Source organism: Colobus angolensis, unplaced genomic scaffold (assembly GCF_000951035.1).
Source record: "Colobus angolensis palliatus isolate OR3802 unplaced genomic scaffold, Cang.pa_1.0 Scaffold45, whole genome shotgun sequence".
Taxonomy (NCBI): Eukaryota; Metazoa; Chordata; class Mammalia; order Primates; family Cercopithecidae; genus Colobus; species Colobus angolensis.
This window is the reverse complement of record NW_012117932.1, coordinates 2,041,857-2,065,852: the sequence shown is the minus strand read 5'-3', so window position 1 is coordinate 2,065,852 and position 23,996 is coordinate 2,041,857. Positions and strand designations below refer to the sequence as shown.

Here is a 23,996-nt window from a genome sequence, read left to right as displayed (position 1 = left end):
CTAAGTTCTTGCAGTTGGTGGCTGTGGGGAAATCTGATTTAGCCCCCACTGCCAACTTAGGGGTAAAAGTAACAAAAACACCCTTTCTCAGTTTTGTTAGACTGTAAAGGAAGGAATAGGGTACCCATGCCTCTTTATTCTAAGAGCAAGTATCTGCTGTTTTTACAGGCATCAGCATTGCAAGTTGTGCCAGAAATTGGAGTCATTTTATGTCTATAATTTTGACTTTTGACTTGAAGAAACTATATAATTGAATCAAAAGTGATCCCATTGTTGCAAAACATAAATTCAGTAAGCAACTGAGTAATCAAAATGAATCTCCTGTGATACTTTAAAATAATCTACAAGTATTTAAACTGCTACAGATTCCTTCATCCATTTGGGATAAAACAGTTGAATAGACGACCGATCTAATTCCCGGCGCCCACCCCCTACCCCCTGCAAAATATCCTGAACCTCAGATACTTTGTTACGCTGCATTGAGTTCATTCACCAGAAGGATACATAATAACTGTGTTCCAGAAATGCCAAGGCTGGAAAAAGGAAACCACACAGGGAGGCGGATAAAGGTTTGCATTTGTAAAGCTATAAAACCAGGGCAAATATTACCCGTACTGTTCTTGGGGACACATCAAGATTAAAGGACACCTTTCTTCAGGTTTTACAGCCCAAAATCCATTAAGATAAATTTTCTTCAATATCAACCAGGTACTTCAGTGCCAATTTGCTGAAGCCCAAATAGAACCCACAGCACGTATTACTCTTTTTTTTATCAAGCTTTCTTGTTGGTCCTTCCCCCAAATAGTCACCTCAGAATGGAGTTTTGTGTCTTTTGAAGCCAAATGATTAAAGTCCTAAGATATTTATTTTGGACCTTAAAGCACAGTAGCTCTTACCACTGCCTCTGTCCTCTTACTTCAAAGAAAACCCATATTTATTAAGCAGACAGTATGTGTTGGATGTTCTCCATGTGTCGGTTCACATTTCCCTCCCCAGAATGTGTGAGATAGGAATCATTGGTTCCAGCTTATAGGAGACTGAGAGGCAGACGTGAGCTTATTGCTATTACAAGGTGGAGCCAGTCTTCAAACCCAGGTCTTTGAATTTCAAAGCCCACACATTACCATTAATTCTATCAGCCTCTGGTGTTAGGAAAGAAGTCGTCCAGGATATCACAGCAACATAAGGCGGCATTCCAAATATTTAGCAACTCAGGTGACACTGTGGAAGCCACCATTCCCATATGAAAGCAGCTCCGTGGAGCACTGGCCAGTGGAGAGTGACTGTAGACTCAGGGGTCCTGATGGCACCAGTCATCTGGCCCCAGGGATACAGGGGCAAGGGCCTGCTACAGTGGGTAGTGGTGACAGTAGAAACACACAGGGACAGCTTGCAGAAACGCTCAGAGCAGAGGCCATTGTTCTTCAACCAGTTGGTTTGGAAGCACTTAAATATTTTAACAACCAATGATACCATACCATTTTGTTCTAAGAGTAATGACAAATGTACGAGAGCTGGGAATGGATCCTGTTTTAAACAGGATAGAGCCACCGATGGATACTCATCGGTTGACAGCACCACTGGGCCAGCATGGAAGAGAAGTCTAACTTCAGCCTAGTCCCTGTCCGCGGTGCTTCAGGCTGGCTCCTAAAAATGTCTGCATTTGGCTGGGTGCGGTGGTTGACACTTGTAATCCCAGCACTTTGGGAGGCCAAGGCCGGCGGATCACGAGGTCAGGAGATCAAGACCATCCTGGCTAACATGGTGAAACCCCGTCTCTAGTAAGAATACAAAAAATTAGCTGGGCGTGGTGGCGGGCACCTGTAGTTCCAGCTACTTGGGAGACTGAAGCAGGAGAATGGCGTGAACCTAGGAGGCCAAGCTTGCAGTGAGCCGAGATCGTGCCACTGCACTGCAGCCTGGGCGACAGAGCAAGACTCTATCTCAAAAGAAAGAAAGAAAGAAAGAAAGTCTGCATTTGCTATGATGTTCGGTGTGGCGTTTGTTGGAAACCTGCTTTGTGCCAGGTATTGAAGGCTCCAGCTTCAAACTGCGTCTTCTGTGGCTTCAGGTTAAACTCTGTGCTCTGGCTCTTTGGGTGCATTTTCTGGTTATCTGATTATCAGTGCTGGTTATCTGATTATCAGTGCTGGTTATCTGATTATCAGTGCTGGTTATCTGTTGGACCTGAAAACTTTTGTTTTTGTCTGTCTGACGTTTCCACTCATATGATCTTATTTTGCTTGTTTTACATGATTTCTTACCGAAGTTAGAGATGTACATAGTTTAAAGAGTCAGATAATGTGATAGGTTTCCTGAAATTCTGAAAAACAGCAGTTTCCTGCCCAGGCCACCTTCATCTCATTTTCCATTCCCCAGAGGTAACCTCTTGATAACTTTTTTACCATTTTCTTTTGGCATTTACCCCTCTGTCAGTTACCTGCTAATGCCTAAAAGAAGCATCCCGAAACCCTGTAGCCTAGAACAGCAGCTGGTTTTTTGCTCACGATTCTGCAACTCAGCCTGGACTGGACACGTGGCTTCCCTCAGGAACCTGGAGAATCACTGGGGGTTGCCGGAATGGCTGAGGGCTCCCTGGCTGGTCTCACGTTTTCCCTGCTCTCATCCTCCAGCGATTTTCTCTCTCCAGGCGGCCTCTGGTCCAGCAGGGGAGGTGAACTTTTCACAGGGCCACTGGCTCCCAAGAGTGTAAAGACAGAAGCCACAAGGCCTCTAAGGTCGTGGCCCTGGAGCCACCCACTCGCACTTCTGCCACATTCCATGGGACAGAGCAGGTAATGGGGCCTGCCCAGATTCTAGGGAAGGAAGTGGATTTGCACATGGAGGGCTGGAAGGAATTGCTGGTAGTCCTTTGTGACGATGATCTGCCAGGACCCTCGTATCTCTCCGTGATATGCTTATGGTGCTCTTGCTTCTTCTTTTTTTTTTTTTGTCTTAGGCATTATATACAGACTTCCTTTTATAGCAGGGGAGGGTTTTGTTCTCTTTCACCTTTTACCTTCCCCTAACAACCCTCGCAGGTATCTCCTGTTCCCGTCTACCTTTCTAATACAGTTACGGCGTAATCTCAGATCCACATTCAGTGTTGATATTATTGTGACGATGTCAGTGCAGTTCACAGCTGAGTCATATTTCTTGCATACCTTTTTGTTTCCCCCCACCAAGTTAACAATCCTCTTGCTATTTTAGTTCCTCATACATACTTCACTGTTCATCTCCAGAGTCCCTTCTACTTTCCCAAATCTCTCCTCTGTGTGTTCTAACATATTAGGAATTCTTTCATTTCTGTCTTCTCAAAGAAATCTTTTCTGGAGCATTCTGACCAACTGAGGGTTAGAGTTAGGTTAGGATGTACACACACAGACACCCTCAGACATGCACACACACAGTCACACTCACACACACTGGGTTTGTTCCTTATTTTAGTGCAATGCGTTCTCCAATAGCTTCCTGAGACTAGTGTGTGTGGGATGTACATTTTTGGGGATTCTGCTGGTCTGCAAAGGTCTTTATGTTACCCCCTCATTGAATTGAGAGCTTTCTATATTGGAAATAATTTATCCTTAGAATTTCAAGAGCACTGCTGTATTTACTTTAGCTTCCGACTTTGCTGCTAAATGTGAAACTGTTCTTTTTCTCTTTGTAAAATTCTTATAAACGATCCATTCTTTTTCTCTGGAAGCTTTTAGGATTTTATTTTTGTCCTCGGTGTTCTGAAATTTTATGGTGACGAGCCTTGGAATGACTCTCTTTCCTTTCTTTGTTCTGGGCAGTGATGGGCCCATTCATCCTGGAAACTCATGTCCTTCAATGCTGGGAAATGTGGGTCACTTACTCCTCCAGTGCTTCCCTCCCTCTGTTCTTTCTCTGGGAGACACCTGTTGTGTGAATATTAGACCCTTTAAATTGATTTCCTTTTTTTTTCTTTTTTCTTTTGAAACAGAGTCTTGCTCTGTCCCCTAGGCTGGAGTGCAGTGATGCAGTCTCAGCTTATTGCAACCTCAGCCTCCCGAGTAGCTGCTATTACAGGCGCACACTGGCACACCCAGTGAATATTTGTATTTTTAGTAAAGACGGGGTTTCACCATGTTGGCCAGGCTGATCTTGAACTCCTGAACTCAGGTGATCCACCTGCCTTGGCCTCCCAAAGTGCTGGGATTATGGGCTGCAAAGTGATCCCAGTGAGCCACTGCACCCAGCCTCTAAATTGATTTTCTAATTTTTCCTTATTTTTACTTTTTTTCTATTTATATGCCTTTATTCTACTTTCTGTAATATTTTGACTCCATCTTCCACCCCTTCCATTGAGATTTATTTCTGTGATCATATTTTTAATTTCCAAGAGTTCTTTCTTTTTCTCTTTATTGAGATGGAGTCACACTCTGTCACCCAGTCTGGAGAGCAGTGGTGCGATTTCGGATCATTGCAACTTCCGCCTCCCAGGTTCAAGTGATTCTCCTGCCTCAGCCTCCCTAGTAGTTGGGATTACAGGCATATATCACCATGTCCGGCTAATTTTTGTATTTTTAGTGGAGACGGGGTTTCACCGTGTTGGCCAAGCTGGTTTCAAACTTCTGACCTCAAGTGATCCACCTGCCTCAGGCTCCCAGAGTGCTGGGATTACAGGTGTCAGCCACCGTGCCCGGCCCTTTTTCTCTGATGGTTGCTTTTTTATAGCATCCTGTTTTCCAGTTATATTATCTTCTCTTATCTCTATAAGTGTATTAATGGTATTTGTTTTTTCTTTTCTGAGGTATTAATTTTCCTGCATAATGTAGATTTCTTCTCAATTGCTTTATCTGGTTTCTTTATTTTCATCTTTGTCTTTTCATGTTAGAGGTTGTGTCAGTTGTCTGATGACCCTCAACTGTCTTATTTAAGAGCAGAACATTACACAGGTCAATTGGAAGCGTTTGTACCGGTCGTTTTGTGAACTGTGACCATCACTCTAAGTTTATCTGATTGGGCTGTCCGCTGGGGACCTCCTGGAATTAGAACCATTAGTTTATTTTTTTCTTAGCTGGTCAAATTCCCCAGAGAAGAACCTTCTAATCTTTACCATGGAGGGTACTTTCTGGCTAAATGGGAGAAGAGGACCCAGGATCTGAGCGTTCAGTTGGTAAACTTTCACCTTTCCCCTGATTTCATTACAGTTCTTCTCATCTCCTGTTCCTGGTGTCCACTAGACAAGAGAACTTTTGTTTTAATGTTTCCAAGTAATAAACCTTGAATCTTCCGCTGTGGTTAGGGAGGGGCAGTTACCCAGCTCTTTGGGTGGGCAGCTCCAACTCCTTCTCTTTTTTTCACATACTATACAAATCATCCACTTAACATGTACAATTCAATGTTTTTTTGTTATATGCACATAGTTTTTATTCATCATCATAATCAATTTCAGAAGTTTCACCACCCTGAAAAGAAACCCCTACCCATTAACAGTCACTCCTCAGTTCCCCTCAAAACCACCAGCCCTAGGCAAACATTAATTTGCTTTCTGACTCTAGACTTTCCTAATGTAAACATTTCATATAAATTGAATCACACAATGTGTGTGTGTGTGTGTGTGTGTTTTGTGACTGGCCTCTTTTACTTAGCATAATGTTTTTAAGGTTTATCTACATTGTAGTATGCATCAGTGCTTCATTTTTTATTGCTGAATAATATTCCACTGTATAGACATACCACAGTTTATCCATTTATCAGTCAGCGAACATTTGGCTTGTCTCCACCTTTTTTTTGCTATTATGAATAATGCTGCTACAAACATTCATGTGCAGATTTTTGTATGGATGTGTGTTTTTATTTCTCATAGGTATAAACCTAGGAGTAGAATTGCTGAATTGTATGGTAACTTTATGTTTAACTGTTTGAGGAATAGCCAGACTGTTTTCCATGGTGGCTGCGCCATTTTACATTCCCACCAGCAGCGCATGAGGGTTCTAATTTCTCCCTATCTTTGCCAACACTTATTATCTATCTTTTTGGTTACAGCCAACTGCTTCTTAAACTTATGTTCCACCAGTCCTCCTATTTTAGCCTCACCTTTATTCCCAAATTCCTAAGCCTGTTCAGGATTCTGCAATATCAGTCATTGCTTCTTAGCTTTCCCGGCTGCTAGCACAGGCTTCAGTTTCAGGAGTGTGCGGGTCAGTCACCATCGTGGTGTGGAACTCCTGAGCCCCACCGACCTGTGTCTTCCTCTTGGTCTGGCCACTCACAAGCTGTAAGACCTTGGGTCAAATTAGTGTAATTTCTCTGAGCCTTGGTTTTCTCATCTGTAAAACAGAAACATAATAAAATGCGGCCAGGTGTGGTGGCTCACACCTGTAATCCCAGCACTATGGGAGGCTGAGGCAGGCAGATCACTTGAGGCTAGGAGTTTGAGGCCAGCCTGACCAACATGGCAAAACTCCGTCTCTACTAAATATATAGAAATCAGGCAGGCATAGTGGAACAGGCCTGTAATCCCAGCTACTCCGAGGCTGAGGTGGGAGGATTGCTTGAACCTGGGAGGCAGAGGATACAGTGAGCTGAGATGGTGCCACTGCACTCCAGCCTAGATGACGGAGCAAGATACTGTCTCAAAAAAAAAAAAAAAGAAAAAAGAAACATAGCAAAATGTGGAATAGCTGGCATACAGCAGATACTGACTAAATGTATTAGTCTCTTCTCTTCCCCAAACATGGTGAGTAGGCAAAAAGAGAAAGACTTTATCTTTTCCCTTTAGGAATTCATGAACTAGTGGGAAAGAGAGAGACATGTATAACTCTCATTTCCTTAATTTTGAACAACTACTGTTGAGTGCCTATCAGGCATCATAAATGTGTTAGTTGTTGAGGGTACAATGTGACGAGTTTCCTGTCTTCAAATGGCTTTCCATCTGGAGGAGTCAGAACCAGAACTGGAATATAAGGCAGACAGAGTTAAGTGCCATCACACTGATACAAGGGAGCGTACAAAAATGAAAGGTAAATTCTGACTGTAGTGCTAGTGCCCTACTTGGTCCACAGATTGACTGGAACATGTTAATATGGATGACTCTCAGCTCTGAGCCAACAGAACCAAACTTCACTTGGAGTCATGGTACTCTGAAATAGCAAGGCACAAAGAATAAACCAGCAGCCAAATTCTGTTCAACATACTCTGTCACAAAATCTCTGGCCAGTGTGGCTCTGTGCCAGGTACCAAGGAAAGTAGAAAAAGAAATAAAAATCACATTTTAAAATAGGTGAGGAAAATATAACGTAGCCTGTACTATTAAAATGAAAATGCAAAAAAGTTCAACTGTGGGAGCCAAGAAAATATGAGCTTATAGAATAAATCTTAAACACTTTCTGTCATTTAATATGTTAAGATTGCTTTTTCCTCGCAGACAAACTGCTGTCAGAAACAGGGATCAAGTTATGACCACTGCAGGACTTAGAGGTCTTAAATCTTAACCAAGTCCTTGTTCACATCAGAGTGTGGTGGTTGTGTGGCTCTGACTGTCAGAGATAGACATTGGAAAGTGTAAGTTGCTAAAGAGACTGACCTCAGAAGAATCTCCTTATCTGAGTACGTCACCTTTGCAGGCCCTGATACTGTAAAGATAATCTGGGATACAACGCATTGAGCTTGGATCTATATGGTGTGAGGAAAAGGTTTTGAGAATAGAATATAGCATTGCACATCGTATCAGGCTATTTGTCTTCATGAAAACCTGCCTGTCAGTCCTTGTGGGCCCTAGCATAGCCTTCTGCCCTCTAGCACGTTTTAGTCACTGGGAACACTGACTACTCATTCTCTCTCCCATGGCTGTCGTTGCTTGATGTAAATCATCTCCACAACCACAAGCCCCACCAGCTTTACCCTCTTCCTCTTCCTCAAGTTCCTAAACACCCAACTGTTCCATTAGCCTGAATCAGCTGTTTGCTAACTGAGCAGCTGGGAACATCTGGGAGTGGGTCTGGGGGAACACCTAAGCGAGTGAACTGTGCACCAAGCTTTTTCTGCCCTGAATCCACCCAACTCTTACGGGTAGCAAAAGAGGATTCTAAAGTCAACTTTTGAAAATATTGACTAAAACAAAGTTAACCATTTTTTTTTTCTTCTCTTAGCACATCTCACAGTCTCTGATAGTTCCAAAACCATTATGAATTTCCAAGAAAGGGATATAATATGCAGTGTTTTCCAATCTCTATCCTCCCCCCGCCAAAACCCCAAAAAACAAAAACATTGAGAGAGACTGATTTAAGGCACTTCTGTATAATTGCAGTCAGAAGTCATGTGTGGTAACTTACTTGTACCCCTCATGTCTCTTGTGATTTTCTCTCTAATTTTAGAGTTGGATGAGATAGAGACTGTTTTATTCTTTTAGTGGCTGTTATAAGAATCCCTAATCCTTTTCGGATGAGGGTTAAGATGAGAAGCAGGGAACCCACCCTGTTGTGCTTTATGATGGGTGGCCTGTGAGGCCTTTGTTTTCTTGAACTCCTCATGGGTTTGGACATGTTAATTTGGAGGTAGAAGCAGGACACAGCTAAATTGCTTTAATAACAAAAATATGTGAAATTTGAAGTTCCCAGGGAAATTTCAGGAAGGAGAGAGAAGTCAGTCAAACTAAATGCTGCGTGGGAAAAAGATTAGGGAGGGAAAAGAAAACAAACAAACAAACAAGCTAATGGTAGCCCTGCTGAAATGAAGCTTTTGGGGGAGAATAGACATGTCTAATGGGACATTTTAAGCTGTCTGCTATCAGAGATGCAGCATGAACCTCCCTCTTGTTTCCACTGTGACATCTTCAGTGATGTTTCTGTGGCTCACAGTGCCTGAGTGTGAGTGGATTTGCTGCAGAGGTGGCACAGTGGTGGAAAGAATAGAGCTGGCCAAAGGCACGGATGTCTGGGTACCATTGATGCTGATATTCATGTCTCATCAACTCCACTGGCTGTAAGCATGTGTTTATTGAATGAATGAAAAAATAAACAAATGGATATCTAAGCATACGCAGCAGGTCAGAGTTTCTCTTTAACGGAGAACAGATGAGACTGCAGCTGTTAATACAACAGATTACCACATCAAGCATTAATATGACAGATTAGTAAGTAAAGCGGGAACAGAGTATGGGTTTGATGTGTATTTGTGGAGGTAACCAATCACTGAATCAGAGAAAAATGTGCTGTTCTCTTGGTTGTAAGCAAGTTCTTCCATGCAGAAATAACTAAAGCTTAAATCCCTGCCATGTGAAGACTACTTTGATTATAAATACCTGGCCTTCTAGATTCCATACCAAGATCTCTTCCCTTTCTTTGGAATAAGGAGATAGTGGTGAAATACAAAGATATCACACCTCTCTGTTTTCCATTAGAAATAAACACTGTCTCACATGTGATTATTATTATTATTATTTTTTTGAAACGGAGTCTCGCTCTGTTACCCAGGATGGAGTGTAGTGGCACGATCTTCACTCATTGCAAACTCCACCTCCTGGATTCAAGCGATTCTCCTGCCTCAGCCTCCCAAGTAACTGGGATTACAGGTACCCGCCACCACACCCAGCTAATGTTTTGTATTTTTAGTAAAGATGGGGTTTTGCCATGTTGGCCAGGCTGACCTGAAACTCCTGACCTCAGGTAATCTGCGTGCCTCAGCCTCCCAAAGTGCTGGGATTACAGGCATGAGCCACCATGCTCTAGCATCACATGTGATTTTATAAATACATTGTAACAAACAAGTATTCTGAGCTTCACCACATTGTGTTTGTAGATAGCATACATCTTGGGTTCTCCATAACATTTCAAGGTTCAGATATAACTAGATCATGTCTCTTTTGGGGATTGAAAAAGACTATCACAGAGGCTTCATTTCCCCTATATGCCTCTCTTTCTTGAAAGCCAAGATTGGGCAGGCACGGTGGCTCATGCCTGTAGTCCCAGCACTTTGGGAGGCCAAGTCAGGCAGATCACCTGAGGTCAGGAGTTCGAGACTAGCTTGCCCAACATGGTGAAACCCTATCTCTACTAAAAATACAAAGAATTAGCTGGGCATGGTAGCAGGCGCCTGTAATCCCAGTTACTTGGGAGGCTGAGGCAGGAGAATCGCTTGAACCCAGGAGGCGGAGGTTGCAGTGAGCCAAGATTGCACCACTGCACTCCAGCCTGGGCGACAAGAACAAAATTCTGTCTCAAAAAGAAAATCAAGATAAGAGACCATGACTTACTCACCTCTGAAGCCACAGCCTGGCAGTCTCTGCCATGGTGAGTGCTAAGAACATGCCTTTGAGCTGCGCTGCCTGTGAGAGAAAGCTGTGTGCTGGGGCAGTAATGGACGCAGTCAGACAGGGTCCCCTGGAAAGGCCTGGCTTTGGCACCTCTTACTTGTCATCAAAAAGTATTGACTGGGCCCAGTGGCTCACGCCTGTAATCCCAGCACTTTGGGAGGCCGAGGTGGGTGGGTCACCTAAGGTCAGGAATTTGAGACCAGCCTGACCAATATGGTAAAATCTCATCTCTACTGAAATTACAAAAATTAGCCAGGTATAGTGGCGGGCGCCTGTAATCCCAGCTCCTCAGGAGGCTGAGGCAGGAGAATCGCTTGAACCCAGGAGGCGGAGGTTGCAGTGAACCAAGATCACGCCACTGCACTCCAGCCTGAGCGACAGAGCGAGATTCCATCTCAAAAATAAAGAAAAAAGTGTTCCTCCTGGACAATAGACACTGGGGCCTACTTGAGGGTGGAGGGTGAGAGGAGGATGGGGATTGAAAAACTGCCTGTCGGGCACTATGCTCACTACCCGGGTGACGAAATAATCTGTCCACCAAACCCTACAACACACAATTTACCCATGTAACAGACATGCATGTGTACCCCCTGAAGCTAAAATAAAATTTGGAAAGAAAAAAAAAGTGTCCTTTAGTTGTGCAATTAATACGAAATTGTGTCTGCACAGTGCTTGCCCTTCCTAGACCTTTACCTGGCAGAACTGTAAGTGAGCAGTTCTTTATAGATGCAATAAGGAACCTCGTGTCTACTTTAGGAATGAGATTTTAGGTCTTTTGGTAGAAAGGTTGGGTGATAAAACATCTCTCTCTCTCTCTCTCTTTCTCTCTCTCTTTTTTTTTTTTGGAGATGGAGTTTCATTCTTGTTGCCTGGAGTTCAATGGCATGATCTTGGCTTACTGCAACCTCAGCCTCCCAGGTTCAAGCGATTCTCCTACCTCAGCCTTTCAAGTAGCTGGGATTACAGAGATGTGCCACATCTGGCTAATTTTGTATTTTTAGGAGAGATGGGGTTTCACCATGTTGGCCAGGCTGGTCTTGAACTCCTGACCTCAGGTGATCCACCCACCTCGGCCTCCCAGAGTCCTGGGATTACAAGAATGAGCCACTGTGCCCGGCCGACATCTCTCTTCTTTCCATTGTGGGTCTACATTTAGGGATTTCCACAGTAAGGCTGCCTTTTGAAATGCATTTACTGCGAAACCATCAGCTGGTCCCAGTTACCCAATGGAAGGAGGGTGGGAAGGGTTTGGTTGTCATGGCAGGAGTTATGTTGGCTCCCGAGGGGCAACAGTTAGTGAAGATGACCCTGGAGCCCAGACATTTAAAAACAGGGGCTTTAGCATCAGTTGCCTAAAGATAACTTAACCCCTTGGGTGGTCAATTATTTCTGTGAGCAGAAAAAGTTTCTGTTCACAGGAAGCATGATGACAATAGCAAATTCATGCGCACGTGTGAGGAAGGTATCAGAGAGAAACACTGAATTAATGTAGCGTGACAGGGAGTGGCCGGGTGGTCCGAAAAGGCATCTCGCAGGGTCGCACTTTAGCTAAGACCTGAATTCGAAGGAGTCACATTAAGAACAGAGGAAGTGCATCCCAAGTGGCGGGAGCAGACAGTGTGGAGACCCCTGCTGTCTTTTCCAGAACGCCTGGTGTGATCCGCGAGCAGAAGGAAAGCTGCTGCGACAAGCAGGGGCAGTGAAGCAGGTGGAATCCTGCCCCACCCTCTGCTTCTGTGCCCCTTGCCAGGGTTAACATTGTGTCTCTTCTTCTCTCACAGACGACTTCGCAGAGGAGGAGGAGGTGCAATCCTTCGGTTACAAGCGGTTTGGTGAGTCCTAACAAAGCTGTGTTCCTTCTTAGTGGTCAACCTGGGATGCAGCCACAGACGCTCAGAGGCCACTGGCAGGCTCTTCATGCACATGGGCGTTTGCGGCTCTGAGGTTCAATTTTGGTTGGAAAGTGAGTGTCTGTGTCCCCGGGGGAGCACAGTTCTGAGGGGCCATGGGACAGGAGCTGCACCCAGGCATGGGGAAGTGATGGGATGTTTATGGGTCTGCTGAATGTAAAAGAGACAGCCTGCTAGACAAAGTGTGGTGGGAAAGGCAAATCTGTGACAAGACAGGAGCAAAATACCTGGAATTTTTCGATTTTGATATTCAGAAACCATCTTTGCTTAGGCCTTACACTCCTAACCTAGTGTTCATGGATGAGTGAGAGGGAGACTTCTTCCAGGAATCTGCCTGGACATAGGTGCTCTGTGGCTGGGGAATAGCCCCCAAAGGTGACAGCACCCTGAATCCTGAAACCTGAATGCTACCTTATGTGGCACAAAGGACTTTGCAGGTGTGATTAAGTTGAAGAGTTTGAGATGGGGAGACGATCCTGGGTTACCTGGGTGGGCCTTGAAAGCCATCGCAAGAATCCTTATAAGAGAAAGGCAGAGGGAGATGTGACTGCAGAGAGAAGGTGATGTGAGGATGGAAGCAGAGATTTTTGTTATGTGCTCTGGTCAAGGAATATAGGTGGCCATTAGAAGCTAAAAATGCAAGGGCATTAATGGATTCTTCCTTCAGAGCCTCGGGAGGGAGAGCTGTGCTTCCCATATTTCTGTTTCAGCTGGCTGAAGGTGATTTTAGGCTTTTGGCCCCCAGAACTATAAGAGGAGAAATCTGTATTGTTTAAACCAACCTGTTCATGGTAATCTGTTACAGCACCTGCAGGAAACTCATACACGCCCTCTGCCTCCCAGGCTGCTGCACCGGGTGCTCTTCTCTGCTTTGGCCTTGCTTCTCTTTGACCTTGAAATGCCAGTGGTCATTGCAGAGTTTCAAAGGCAGCTCCAGGGATTGGAGGATTTTCCCAACAGTTTGTTTCTGTGCTTGGCCAGAGGAAATGGAGAAGAATAGAAGAGAAAAGAGTATGTGTGATTGAGTGTGTGTGTGTGTATGTGTGCATATGTGTCTGTGTGTGTGTGTGTGAGAGAGAGAGAGAGAGAGAGACAGAGACAGAGAGAGAGAGACAGAGAGTGAATGAATCTACTTCCTGTTACTTAAAAAAAATCCTGGCTGGACTTGGATTAAAATGAACAACCCCCAGCTGCTCTGGCTCCCGCGCTGCTTTAGCATTTTTCCTTCTGGACACACACATCTGCATTACTTTCTGGGAGAACATACGACTTTAAAATAGGAATGCAGAGGCACCAAGCTCATCTCTCCTGCATTGGTTCCCTGGCAGAGTGGCCTACGTGCAGCCCCGCCGCCCCTCCTCTGTGCTCCTGTTCCTCATCTACACGATTCCATGTTTCTGCGATGGGACCTTGGCCCTGTGTTCTCCTTTCCCGGGGGGGCTCACTGAAGGCAGCAGTAGGAGTGAAGATGAAACCAAGAATTATAAAGGAGAACAAAACAAACAAAAAAAACACAGAAAGACAAGAATCAAGAGGAAAACCAAACTTGTCAAAATAAGGCAAAATAAATGTGGAGATGCCTACACATTTTGGAACTCAGTAGAAATGTGAAGAACCAAGAGAGAAAGTCTCTTTAGAAAGGGTGACCTTGAGAAAAAATTTTAAATAAATTTATCAGCCATGTTACCAGTTAGATGGGTGGGGATTAGATGAAAAACACACAAAAAAGCACATTGCTGACAGGTTTTAATTTACGTTGCTTAAGTTATGCATGGGAGTTGCAACGGATGACTCCTAGGAGACATGATAACCACTTACAGATATTAGAGAGCACAAACAGAGGCTGGAAGAGAATGATGCCGTGCGGTACAAATAGAAGAGAGGGACGAAATTAAAATGGGAAACCTTGGAATAGTCTATGAAAGAGACATTCCTGATGCTGAGAATTCTTGGATTCAGCCTCTAGGCAAGGTGATGGATATCCAGCATAGGGCCAGAGTAGATCTTTGCAGATGGAAGAGTCTTTGAGATGTTTGTTTTATTTTATTTTATTATTTTAGTTTGGAGACAGGGTCTTGCTCTGTCACTCAGGCCAGAGCACAGTGGTGTGATCATAGCTCACTGTAACCTTGAATTCCTGGGCTCAAGAAATCCTCCTGCCTCAGCCTCTCGAGTAGCTGGGCCTACGGGTATGTGCCACTATGTCCAGTTAATTTTTAAATTTTTTTGTAGAGACAGTGTCTTACTATCTTGCCCCAGCTGGTCTTGAACTCCTGGGCTTAAGCAATCCTCCAGTCTCAGCCTCCCAAAATGCTGAGATTACAGGTGTGAGCCACTACACCCAACTGAAATGATTTAACTCTGCCTTTATTTTCACCAATAAGGGAGCTGAGGCCCAGATAGATTAAGTCCTTGCTGAAGCAAATTAGTTGGAGCTGGGGTTAGAAGATTCTGGATCTTCCAACTCTCAGGATAATGTCGTTTTGGGGAAGGGCTCAGCAGTGAAGTGAAGTGGAGGTGACCTTTCAACTTGTGTGTTGTGGAGGGAACCCTGCAGCTCTGCAACCCTGAGGTGGACTGGACACCCAATCTGGTTCCACTGGGGAGGCCTCATCATGGTTACAGGGCTAGGACTCTGATTCTTTAGAAGGTAAATGGGTTTTCAGTTCCTAAGAAGTGGCCAATTGAATCCAGCAGAACCCAAGAACCCATTTCTTCAGCCATGGTTAAACTTTAACCATTAAAGGAAGATCAAGTCCCTTCCATGCAACAGGTTGATAGTAAGATGGTCGGTGGAAGGTGTCCAGAGACATGTCAACACTCTAGTCCCTGCCCCTAATCACTCCTGTGTCTTGAAACCAGCTACTTAAACGCGGTGGGTCTCAGATGCTGCCTTTGCCCAACCAGCAGAGTGACACCTGCCAAGGTCGGTGAGTCTACCTTACAGGGCTTTGGTGAGGTTAAGAGAGATGTCAGATGGACAAGTGCTTTGAAATTACAACACTATAAAAACACAAGACTGTACTATCACTCTCCTGAGATCTGGGGCTATTCACACTCTCTCGACATTTTGGTACAGCCACTGCAGAATATCAAAGTGTGGGGCTGGGCGCGGTGGCTCAAGCCTGTAATCCCAGCACTTTGGGAGGCCGAGACGGGCGGATCACGAGGTCAGGAGATCGAGACCATCCTGGCTAACACGGTGAAACCCTGTCTCTACTAAAAATACAAAAAACTAGCCGGGCGAGGTGGCGGGCGCCTGTAGTCCCAGCTACTCGGGAGGCTGAGGCAGGAGAATGGCGTGAACCCGGGAGGCGGAGCTTGCAGTGAGCTGAGATCTGGCCACTGCACTCCAGCCTGGGCGACAGAGCGAGACTCTGTCTCAACAAAAAAAAAAAAAAAAAAACAAAGTGTGACAGACCTGAAAACTTATTCCTGAAGAAATGTAAAGGTGTGATTTTCTTCTAAAGATGGTAACATTGTAGCCTTTTATAGTTGCAAAAATAGATTGGATAACATAGAGGGTTCAGTTATTGTTTAGTTTTAGGTATATGTTGCTTATGCAAGTATGATAAACACAACCCGAAATTAGACTACAGATGAGGCAGAGGTCGGTTATTCACAGGGCAAAGGGGCATTGTTTTAGCAAATCACTACTGAGTGGGCCTGTTTCCAAAGTGAATTCATATAGAGTTATTATTCAGAGGTGTTTGCTACATAAATTCAAGGCTGTTTACATAATAATATTGTGCTTTTTCAAATTTAGCATATTATTACAGTAAAGAGCAAAATGCACGATCTTTTCCAGTGATCTAGCATGGTATTCTATTTGGTGCAGTCATCCCTTGTTTACTCAGGGATTCATTACTGCATTTTAGTCTCAGCCAGGTCTTCTGGTTTTCTTCAGTCTTTCCATATACCAAGCTTGTTCAGCCCCATTCCCAAAGTTCTGGGCAGGTGTCTAAAGAGGAGATGGAGTTTGGTCTGATGGTTTTGCCACTTCTTTGCTCCTCTAACAAAAGCGTCAATGAGGGGAGACTTTGAAGGGTTAATTAAGTGAGCATTTTCAAGCTTTACTCAGGCTTTGAGGGTCAGCGTTTCTTGGCCTCAGTATGCAGAGCTAATTGGGATGTAACTATAGTTACAATTTGGCAGAATTCCTTTTTTGGGACATGAGGTACCAGTATATTAATTTTTATTTTCCATAGATATGATATATACTACCACGAAAGTGATATTTTTCTACTTATTTCACAGTTACTGTTTTCATTAAAAGCATCACACATGGCTCTAGAATCCTTTATTATTATGCTTAGCAGAAAGGGAAAGAGAGGTAGCACCACCCCCATGGCCTGGGCCCTCCCTCTGGAGCCTGCATTCTCCCTTTCTGCGCTGGGGGGCGCTAGACTGACTTTGTTTGATTGGTCGCAATGGGTTCTCTTCTGTTATTTTTGGAATCTGATGGGGTATGATAATAGACGTCCAAAGTTAGGATGATGGAGGAGCAAGAGATACATGGTTCAGCCTGTGAAAATCACGGGTGGAGTTAAGGGTTTCCAGTGAGCAACTATGGGCAGCTGGGAACATTTGTTGTTGTATTTGACAAACAAAACTTTGAGAGAATTGCTTCTTTGGGGCTCAGGGATAGGAATTATTAATAGCTATGAGAGAAAAAGATCTGAAAAATGGCAAACTGTGAAACAGTAACAAAAAAGTAAAAGGAAGTATTCTCTATGGAGTAGAATTCAAGTTTTTTTTGTGCAAACTAAGTGGGAGAGTTCTAAGGGGATTGCTGAAAAATTATTTAGGGGTTACAGTCCAAAACGGGGTGTCAGATGCCTTTTCCTTTGCGATCAGTAAGTGTGTTCTTTGAAGCAAGTCCATGAATAGTTTTGTTTATCCACAACTTCACAGGCCTCTCTATAGCTGTAGCTTCAAACAAGCCAGGCTTCAACTTTCCCCTTTCTTTCCTCGAAAAATAGTTGCAGATTAGCAAGTATATTTTTAACAGTTTGGCCCACACGGTGCCGGGCATGTTGAAGCAGCCTGATAAATCTGTGTTGAAGAGAACCCAGCCCTGCCCCTCAGTGCCCCTGCCTCATGCCTTACCGTCACCTTCCCCTCCTTCCAAACCCAGCCTCCAAAGAGATAAACATATGGAACCTCAAATTCATGACTCTAGTTAAATTATTGAGCTGTTTCTTGCCAAGAGGTTTAGAGAAACTAATGTCTAAAAGCATAGAGGACTACTGCGGCTTCTGAAAAATCACAGCACGGATATGCTTAACCATATAGCCAGAAAGGAAGGTTCTTTCTGAGGCGCATGGTGAGTGTATGCTTTGAATGCCAAGAGATTGAAAGAGTTTACCAAGAGGATGCCAAACTCTCTTTCAGAAGCCGCTCCAGATAAACATTTGGATGCCTCTACTTCTTGTTGCTGGGCTTGTAGGGAGCAGGCGGCCTGTCTCCCCTCTCCTGGGACTCTTCCTGGAAGCCTGGCTTCATCTTCTAATTTGGAGAAGGTGTCGATTTGAAGCCATCTATCTCCGACAAGGAGGGCTCCAGGCATCCCTCTCACCACAGCCCTGCAGAAGCTGACCCATTCCCTGATGGGAATGCCAGGAATTTCCATCATTTCCTGTGGGGAACGACAGAATAAGCACAGTGAGAGGCTGTCCTTCCAGAGGCACCTTTTCCAAACATTCCTAAGTGAGGCACAGGACTGATACTGGGAGGAAGTTGAAGGGCAAGGGAACAGTGGAACTTGGTGCCCCCAGTGGGGTTTCTTTGAAATGTCCAAAACCATTTGCATCAAGTTAAGGGGAGAGTTTCATTTATGTGGTTTTACAAATCCTAATGGAGTTGGTATTTCTGATTTTATTTATTTATTTACTTTTTTGAGACAGAGTTTCGCTCTTTTTTGCCCAGGCTGGAGTGCAGTGGTGTGATCTCGGCTCAGTGCAACCTCCGCCTCCCGGGTTCAAGTGATTCTCCTGCCTCAGCCTCCTGAGTAGCTGGGACTACAGGCGCCGACCACCACGCCGGGCTAACTTTTTATTATTTTTGGTAGAGATGGGGTTTTATCATGTTGGCCAGGCTGATCTTGAACTCCTGACCTCAGGTGATCCACCCGCCTTGACCTCCCAAAGTGCAGGGATTATAGGCGTGAGACACCACGCCTGGCCTCCGATTTAATAAGAATTTGGTGTCAAAATGGCATGTGGGGAACTCGGTGCAAAAGAGATTCTCAGGCTGACTCAGCTGGAAGGGAAGTCACAGAGTAGCTCTTTATCTGGCCCTGGTATCTTCTGCTTCCAGGCAGCCAGGTGGGGCTCCTAAATGCCAAGAAAGGGAGTTCCTTGGCTGTCACCGCTTTTTATATAACCTGAGGAGATTTCATAAACTTTATCACTATACATGATAACCATAGGCTCCCTTGGCAACACCATGCACCTGCGTTTCCCTTCTTCCTGCCAAGAGGACTTCTCACTGGTTAGGTCAGACCCCCCATGCCTCGTCTTTCCTGCCCATCAGTAAAAAAAAAGGTTCAACACCACATTCCATGTGATTATGATCTTTTTTTTTTTTTTTTTTGAGACGGTGTCTCGCTCTGTCACCCATGCTGAAGTGCAGTGGCGCGATCTCGGCTCACTGCAAGCTCTACCTCCCGGGTTCATGGCATTCTCCTGCCACAGCCTCCCGAGTAGCTGGGACTACAAGCGCCCGCCACCAGGCCTGGCTAATTTTGTTTTGTATTTTTAGTAGAGGTGGGGTTTCACAGTGTTAGCCAGGATGGCCTCCATCTCCTGACCTCGTGATCCGCCCACCTCGGCCTCTCAGAGTGCTGGGATTACAGGCGTGAGCCACCGCGCCCGGCCGATTATGATCTTTTTTAAACCATGTGAAGAGAAAGTCATGTGGAAGAAACCATTAAACGCTCCTTTGTGGATATCTATTATGTGCCAGGTGGTTTCCCACCCATTAGTTCATTGAATTCCCCCAGAAACCCTTTGAGGTGGGAATTCTATGTGGTTTACAGGTGAGAGCCAAAGCTCCCAAGGTTGGTGGCATGGCCGATGTTGGAGTGAAGCCTGATTTCAGGCCTCAGTGTTCTTTCTGCTTTACTCGTGGCTCGGAAGCTCACAGACACGGCCATACTCAAGCATCCCAAAATTTTAATGGAAAAGCAAGTCACCATAAATGATCCTGGACTAAATCAGCAGCTGTTGATATGGTCTTATATTTCACATTTCATAGTACGTGTCGTATTGAACACTTGAGCCCTGAATTTTCCACCATTTAAAGTACAACTCCTCCTCCCCACTCTCCCTGGTTTTCATTCACTTACAAATCCTGGTAGGGCTGTGGGAAGGAGAAGAGTGGAATAATTTGTTTATCCAACAATTGGGTTGAAACTGAATGTGGTTTGTTTTTATTTTTGGAAAAGTTAAAGAAAAAAACCATCTACTCAGCTCTGTTTTGGTTAAGGCAGCATGAAGACATTTCGGTCGTTTCCAGTGTTTGTTGTTAAGGGGTAGAGTGGGAAAGCGTTTCCCTTTTGCTAGCAACTGCAAGCAACTGAGACAGATGGACTCTGAAACTTTCCTTAAAGATTTGAGTGGAGGCCAGGCGCGGTGGCTCATGCCTGTAATCCCAGCACTTTAGGAGGCCAAGGCGGGTGGATCACCTGAGGTCAGGAGTTCGAGATTAGCCAGACCAACATGGAGAAACCCCGTCTCTACTAAAAATACAAAATTAGCTGGGCATGGTGGCGGGCGCCTGTAATCCCAGCTACTCGGAGAGGCTGAGGCAGGAGAATCGCTTGAACCTGGGAGGCGGAGGTTGCAGTGAGCCAAGATCGCACCACTACACTCCAGTCTGGGCGACAGAGCGAAACTCCGTTTCAAAAAAAGAGAGAGATTTGAGCTGGAGATTTGACCTGTTCATTTGGAGGCCCCTTGGGAAGACGAAAGCTGTCTCCTTGGGCCATGGATTTTGAGAAAAAACTACGGTCCTCTGCAAAGTTGTAAACTAGAGTGTCTCTTTTTCTCTCTCACTTTCTCCCTGGTGCCCTTTGTGTTCAGTCTATACTATGGGGTTGTGGGGAAGGTGGTGCCCAGGAAGCGAGGCTTTAGAGTTAGACAGTCCTGATTCGCATAATGGTTTTGTCTTTCACCAGCTAAGCCTCATTTTGCGTATCTGTGAAATGGGTATGACAAGTATATGGTGTGTATTCTTTGCAGGATATATCGATTATAAAACTGTAATATGTATGGGGGCCAGATATATAGTAGGTCTGCACTAAATTGTGGCTATTATTAAACTGCTGACTGCTCCCACCCCTCCCACTCTGCTCTTTCCTCTCTCCCAGGCCCTGACATTCTATCTTTGGTGTTGCCGCAGGTCTCCCCTTGTGAAGCCCAGCAGTCCTCATTCTCTCTGATCCTTCTCACCTTATTCCCTCCCTCCATCAAAATCTTACTATCCTCCCTCCTATGTTCTGTGCCCTGCAACAGCCTAGTAATTTGTTCAGGGAATTCCAAAGCAGTCTATTTTCTTTCCTTCTGTTATTTTTCTTTCTTCTTCTTCTTCTTTTCTTTTTTTTGAGACAGGGCCTCACTCTGTCACCCAGGCTGGAGTGCAGTGGCGCCATCACTGCAGCCTTGACTTCTGGGCTTGGGCAATCCTCTCACCTCAGCCTCCCAAGTAGCTGGGGCCACAAGCACATGCTACCACTCTAGGCTGATTTTTTAAAAATTATTTTTTGTAGAGATGGGGTCTCATTATGTTGCCTAAGCTGGTCTCAAACTCCTGGCCTCAAATGACCATCGTGGCCCCAGCCTCCTAAAGTGCTGGGATTGCAGATGTGAGGTACCACGCCTGGCCAGGAGTCCATTTTCTTGCAGGACATTTAAAAAAGTGTAAAGGGTTAGTGGCCATCAGTAAAGAATAATACTTTGAAGGAAGGTAGCATACTGAGGGGTTGGAGCAGCTGCCATGGAGAGTTGGCCTGTCATCATGGCTAAGAGAGTGTATGCTGGAGCCAGACTGCCTGGGTTCAGTTTCCAGCTTTGCCAGTTACGAGTGAGTAGCCTTGGGCGAATTAACCTCTCAGTGCCTGAGTGTCCTCCTCTAGAATGTAGGGATAACTATATTGTCTGCCTGTAGGGTTCTTGTGAGAACTGAATGAGTTAATACTCAGAGTAATGCCTTGTGCCTGGAATACATACATAATCCATTTAAGATGGATGTAATGTATGTATTATGAAAAGTGGCACAAATGGTCACAAGGTGGCTACAGTGGGTACAGGCTTTGTTTCAGTGCCTTTTTAAAAGAGGCAAAGCAGCTTTCCCAGGGGCCTTCTGTCTACTTTCCCTGTCATCTCATTGACCAACATTGAGTCACAAGTCCTTTTCGAAATTAGTTATGTACAAAGGGAATGGGCTGTCTCTGGTTGGCTTGGACTAATTATTTGGGGAGGAGTGGTTGGTGAGGAATTAAGCACTCTGGCCACTATTATTACTTGTAACAATAATATCTATAATATATAATGTAATATCATTATATTTCAAATGTAATACTGTTATACAATAATTATTAAAAGGAATATAATTTATATTGTTATTTATATAATCAGATACATTATTATTTATAATTTGTTTCACTTATAAAATTATCTTATTTTATATAAAATTTAAAAATTCAGTTTATTCATAAAATAATTACAAGTTTACTTCCTAATTGTAACCTTGCTATAAATGAAGCTACAAGGTGCTGTTCTAGTTTTTGACAGTTTATAAAAAGAGAAGACGTCAAAAACAAGACATCAGCATAATAGAGAAGTGAATGAATGAACAAAAGTCATTTTGTTTTCTAGCTCAGTATTCTCTATAGTCTTAAGCAGATTTTGAAGAAAAAATTTTTTTTTTCAGAAGAGGAACTAAAAAAAAAAAAAAAAATGAGAAAGTTCCAAATCTTAGTGAATATAGCTCTTGCCACATGAAACATTGTGAAATTGGTCTCCTGCTCTGAGTCATCACTATAAACGCTTTCTGCTTCTTCCGGTATTTTATTTTTATTCTTTTTATAGGTTTTTGGGGGAATACTGACATTTGGCTCTGATTGACACATGCTCCTCTTTTTATACACTCTGATAGTTGTATTTTTTTAATAAGTTTGAATATTTCCATGCACAGATCAATTTCTTTCACATGTTGCAGAAGGTGGAGGAATTGAGACTTATCAGGAAAACAAGAGAATCAAACTCAGAAGTCTGCAAAGGTTCTGGCAGAAATCCACACTGCATTCTTATTCCCAAGGACTGCAGATGCCCTATAATCTCTAATATCTGAAACAACCTTTCTAACATATTCTCATTCTGTGAAACAGGAAAATGTAAAAGTAAAATTATTGCTGACATGTAAGGTCTCAAACCTTCAACCTAAGATCAAGATTTCCATAGCAGTTTAAATATGTAAGAAATAACTATGTTCTTCCTCTTGTTAAAAGCATTTGGATGTTTAGTTAGTTATTTTAGAGACAAGGTCTTAATCCATCACTCAAGCTAGAGTTCAGTGGAATGATCATAGCTCACTGCAGCCTTGAACTCCTGGACTCAGGTGATTCTCCCACCTCAGCCTCCTGAGTAGCTAGGAATACAGGCGTATATCACCATGCCTGGTTAATTAAAAAAATTTTTTGGCTGGGCGTGTTGGCTTACTCCTGTAATCCCAGCACTTTGGGAGGCCGAGGCAGGCGGATCACGAGGTCAGGAGATCGAGACCATAGTGAAACACTATCTCTACTAAAAATACAAAAAATTAGCTGGGCGCAGTGGTGGCCGCCTGTAGTCTCAGCTACTCGGGAGGCTGAGGCAGGAGAATGGCGTGAACCCAGGAGGCGGAACTTGCAGTGAGCTGAGATCGCGCCACTGCACTCCAGCCTGGGCGACAGAGCGAGACTCTGTCTCAAAAAAAAAAAAAAAAAAAAGATAAAAAATTCCTGGCCTTAAGTGATCCTCCTACCTTGGCCTTCCAAAGTGTTGGGATTCCTGGGGTAAGCCATTGCACCTGCCTCATAAAAAATATCAAGATATAATGACTGTCCCACCTCATGTTTTACATAGAAGTCTTATGATTGAATTGCTTTTGGAAATCATTGAGGGGAAATATAAATACTTATAATTCTGATACACATTCTCCGAATGCCTTCCATATGCCATGAACCGTGGTACAAAGATGGATAAAACAAAATTCCCACTTACCATTTCATTTGCCAGCATCAACACTTACTCATTCATCTTGTTTCAATTTCTTCAAAACAAAAGTTATAAAAAAAAATCTTTACGGAAGCAAAAATTTTCTCCCAAAGATGTCCATGCTGGCAGTGAGGCCTCATCAAAGGCTTCCCAAACAGTTATAGAGTATATATAGAATCAGAAGCTCCCATTTTGTGCTGAAAATGATAGGAAGTAGGATGTCAGGGATCTACATATAAATTCTGCAGGTGTGAGTAAAAAACGAGTAAAACAGTTGGGGGGCGGGGGAGTCCGTTAGCCCAGGGAAGAAGAGAGTGCAACATTAATGGAAATATGGGGACGAGATGCAGGCCTTCAGGAGTTCCCTTTTCTTGGGAGATGTATGCACCTTGTGAGACTTGCTGAGAAATAGAAGCAAGCAGGACTCTTGGGAAAGTGTCATTCTTAGTCCTCATGAAAGTGATGTGACGTTTACTACCTATCTCCATAATGTGTTGGGCACCATGGACAATAAAGAATGGAGACATGACCTTTTGGCTCTGGGAATTT

At 44.0% G+C, this 23,996-nt stretch overlaps 1 protein-coding gene across 1 annotated transcript in view; it reads left to right on the top strand.

Annotated features, from left to right (window-relative positions):
- The window catches only part of COLEC12 (collectin sub-family member 12), a 184,058-nt gene that overhangs the window by 8,418 nt on the left and 151,644 nt on the right, over nucleotides 1–23,996 (top strand). The window contains exon 2 of the mRNA XM_011957777.1: nucleotides 12,061–12,111. Within this exon, the coding sequence (XP_011813167.1) occupies nucleotides 12,061–12,111 (51 nt within the window). The remainder of the gene's footprint in view (nucleotides 1–12,060; nucleotides 12,112–23,996) is intronic.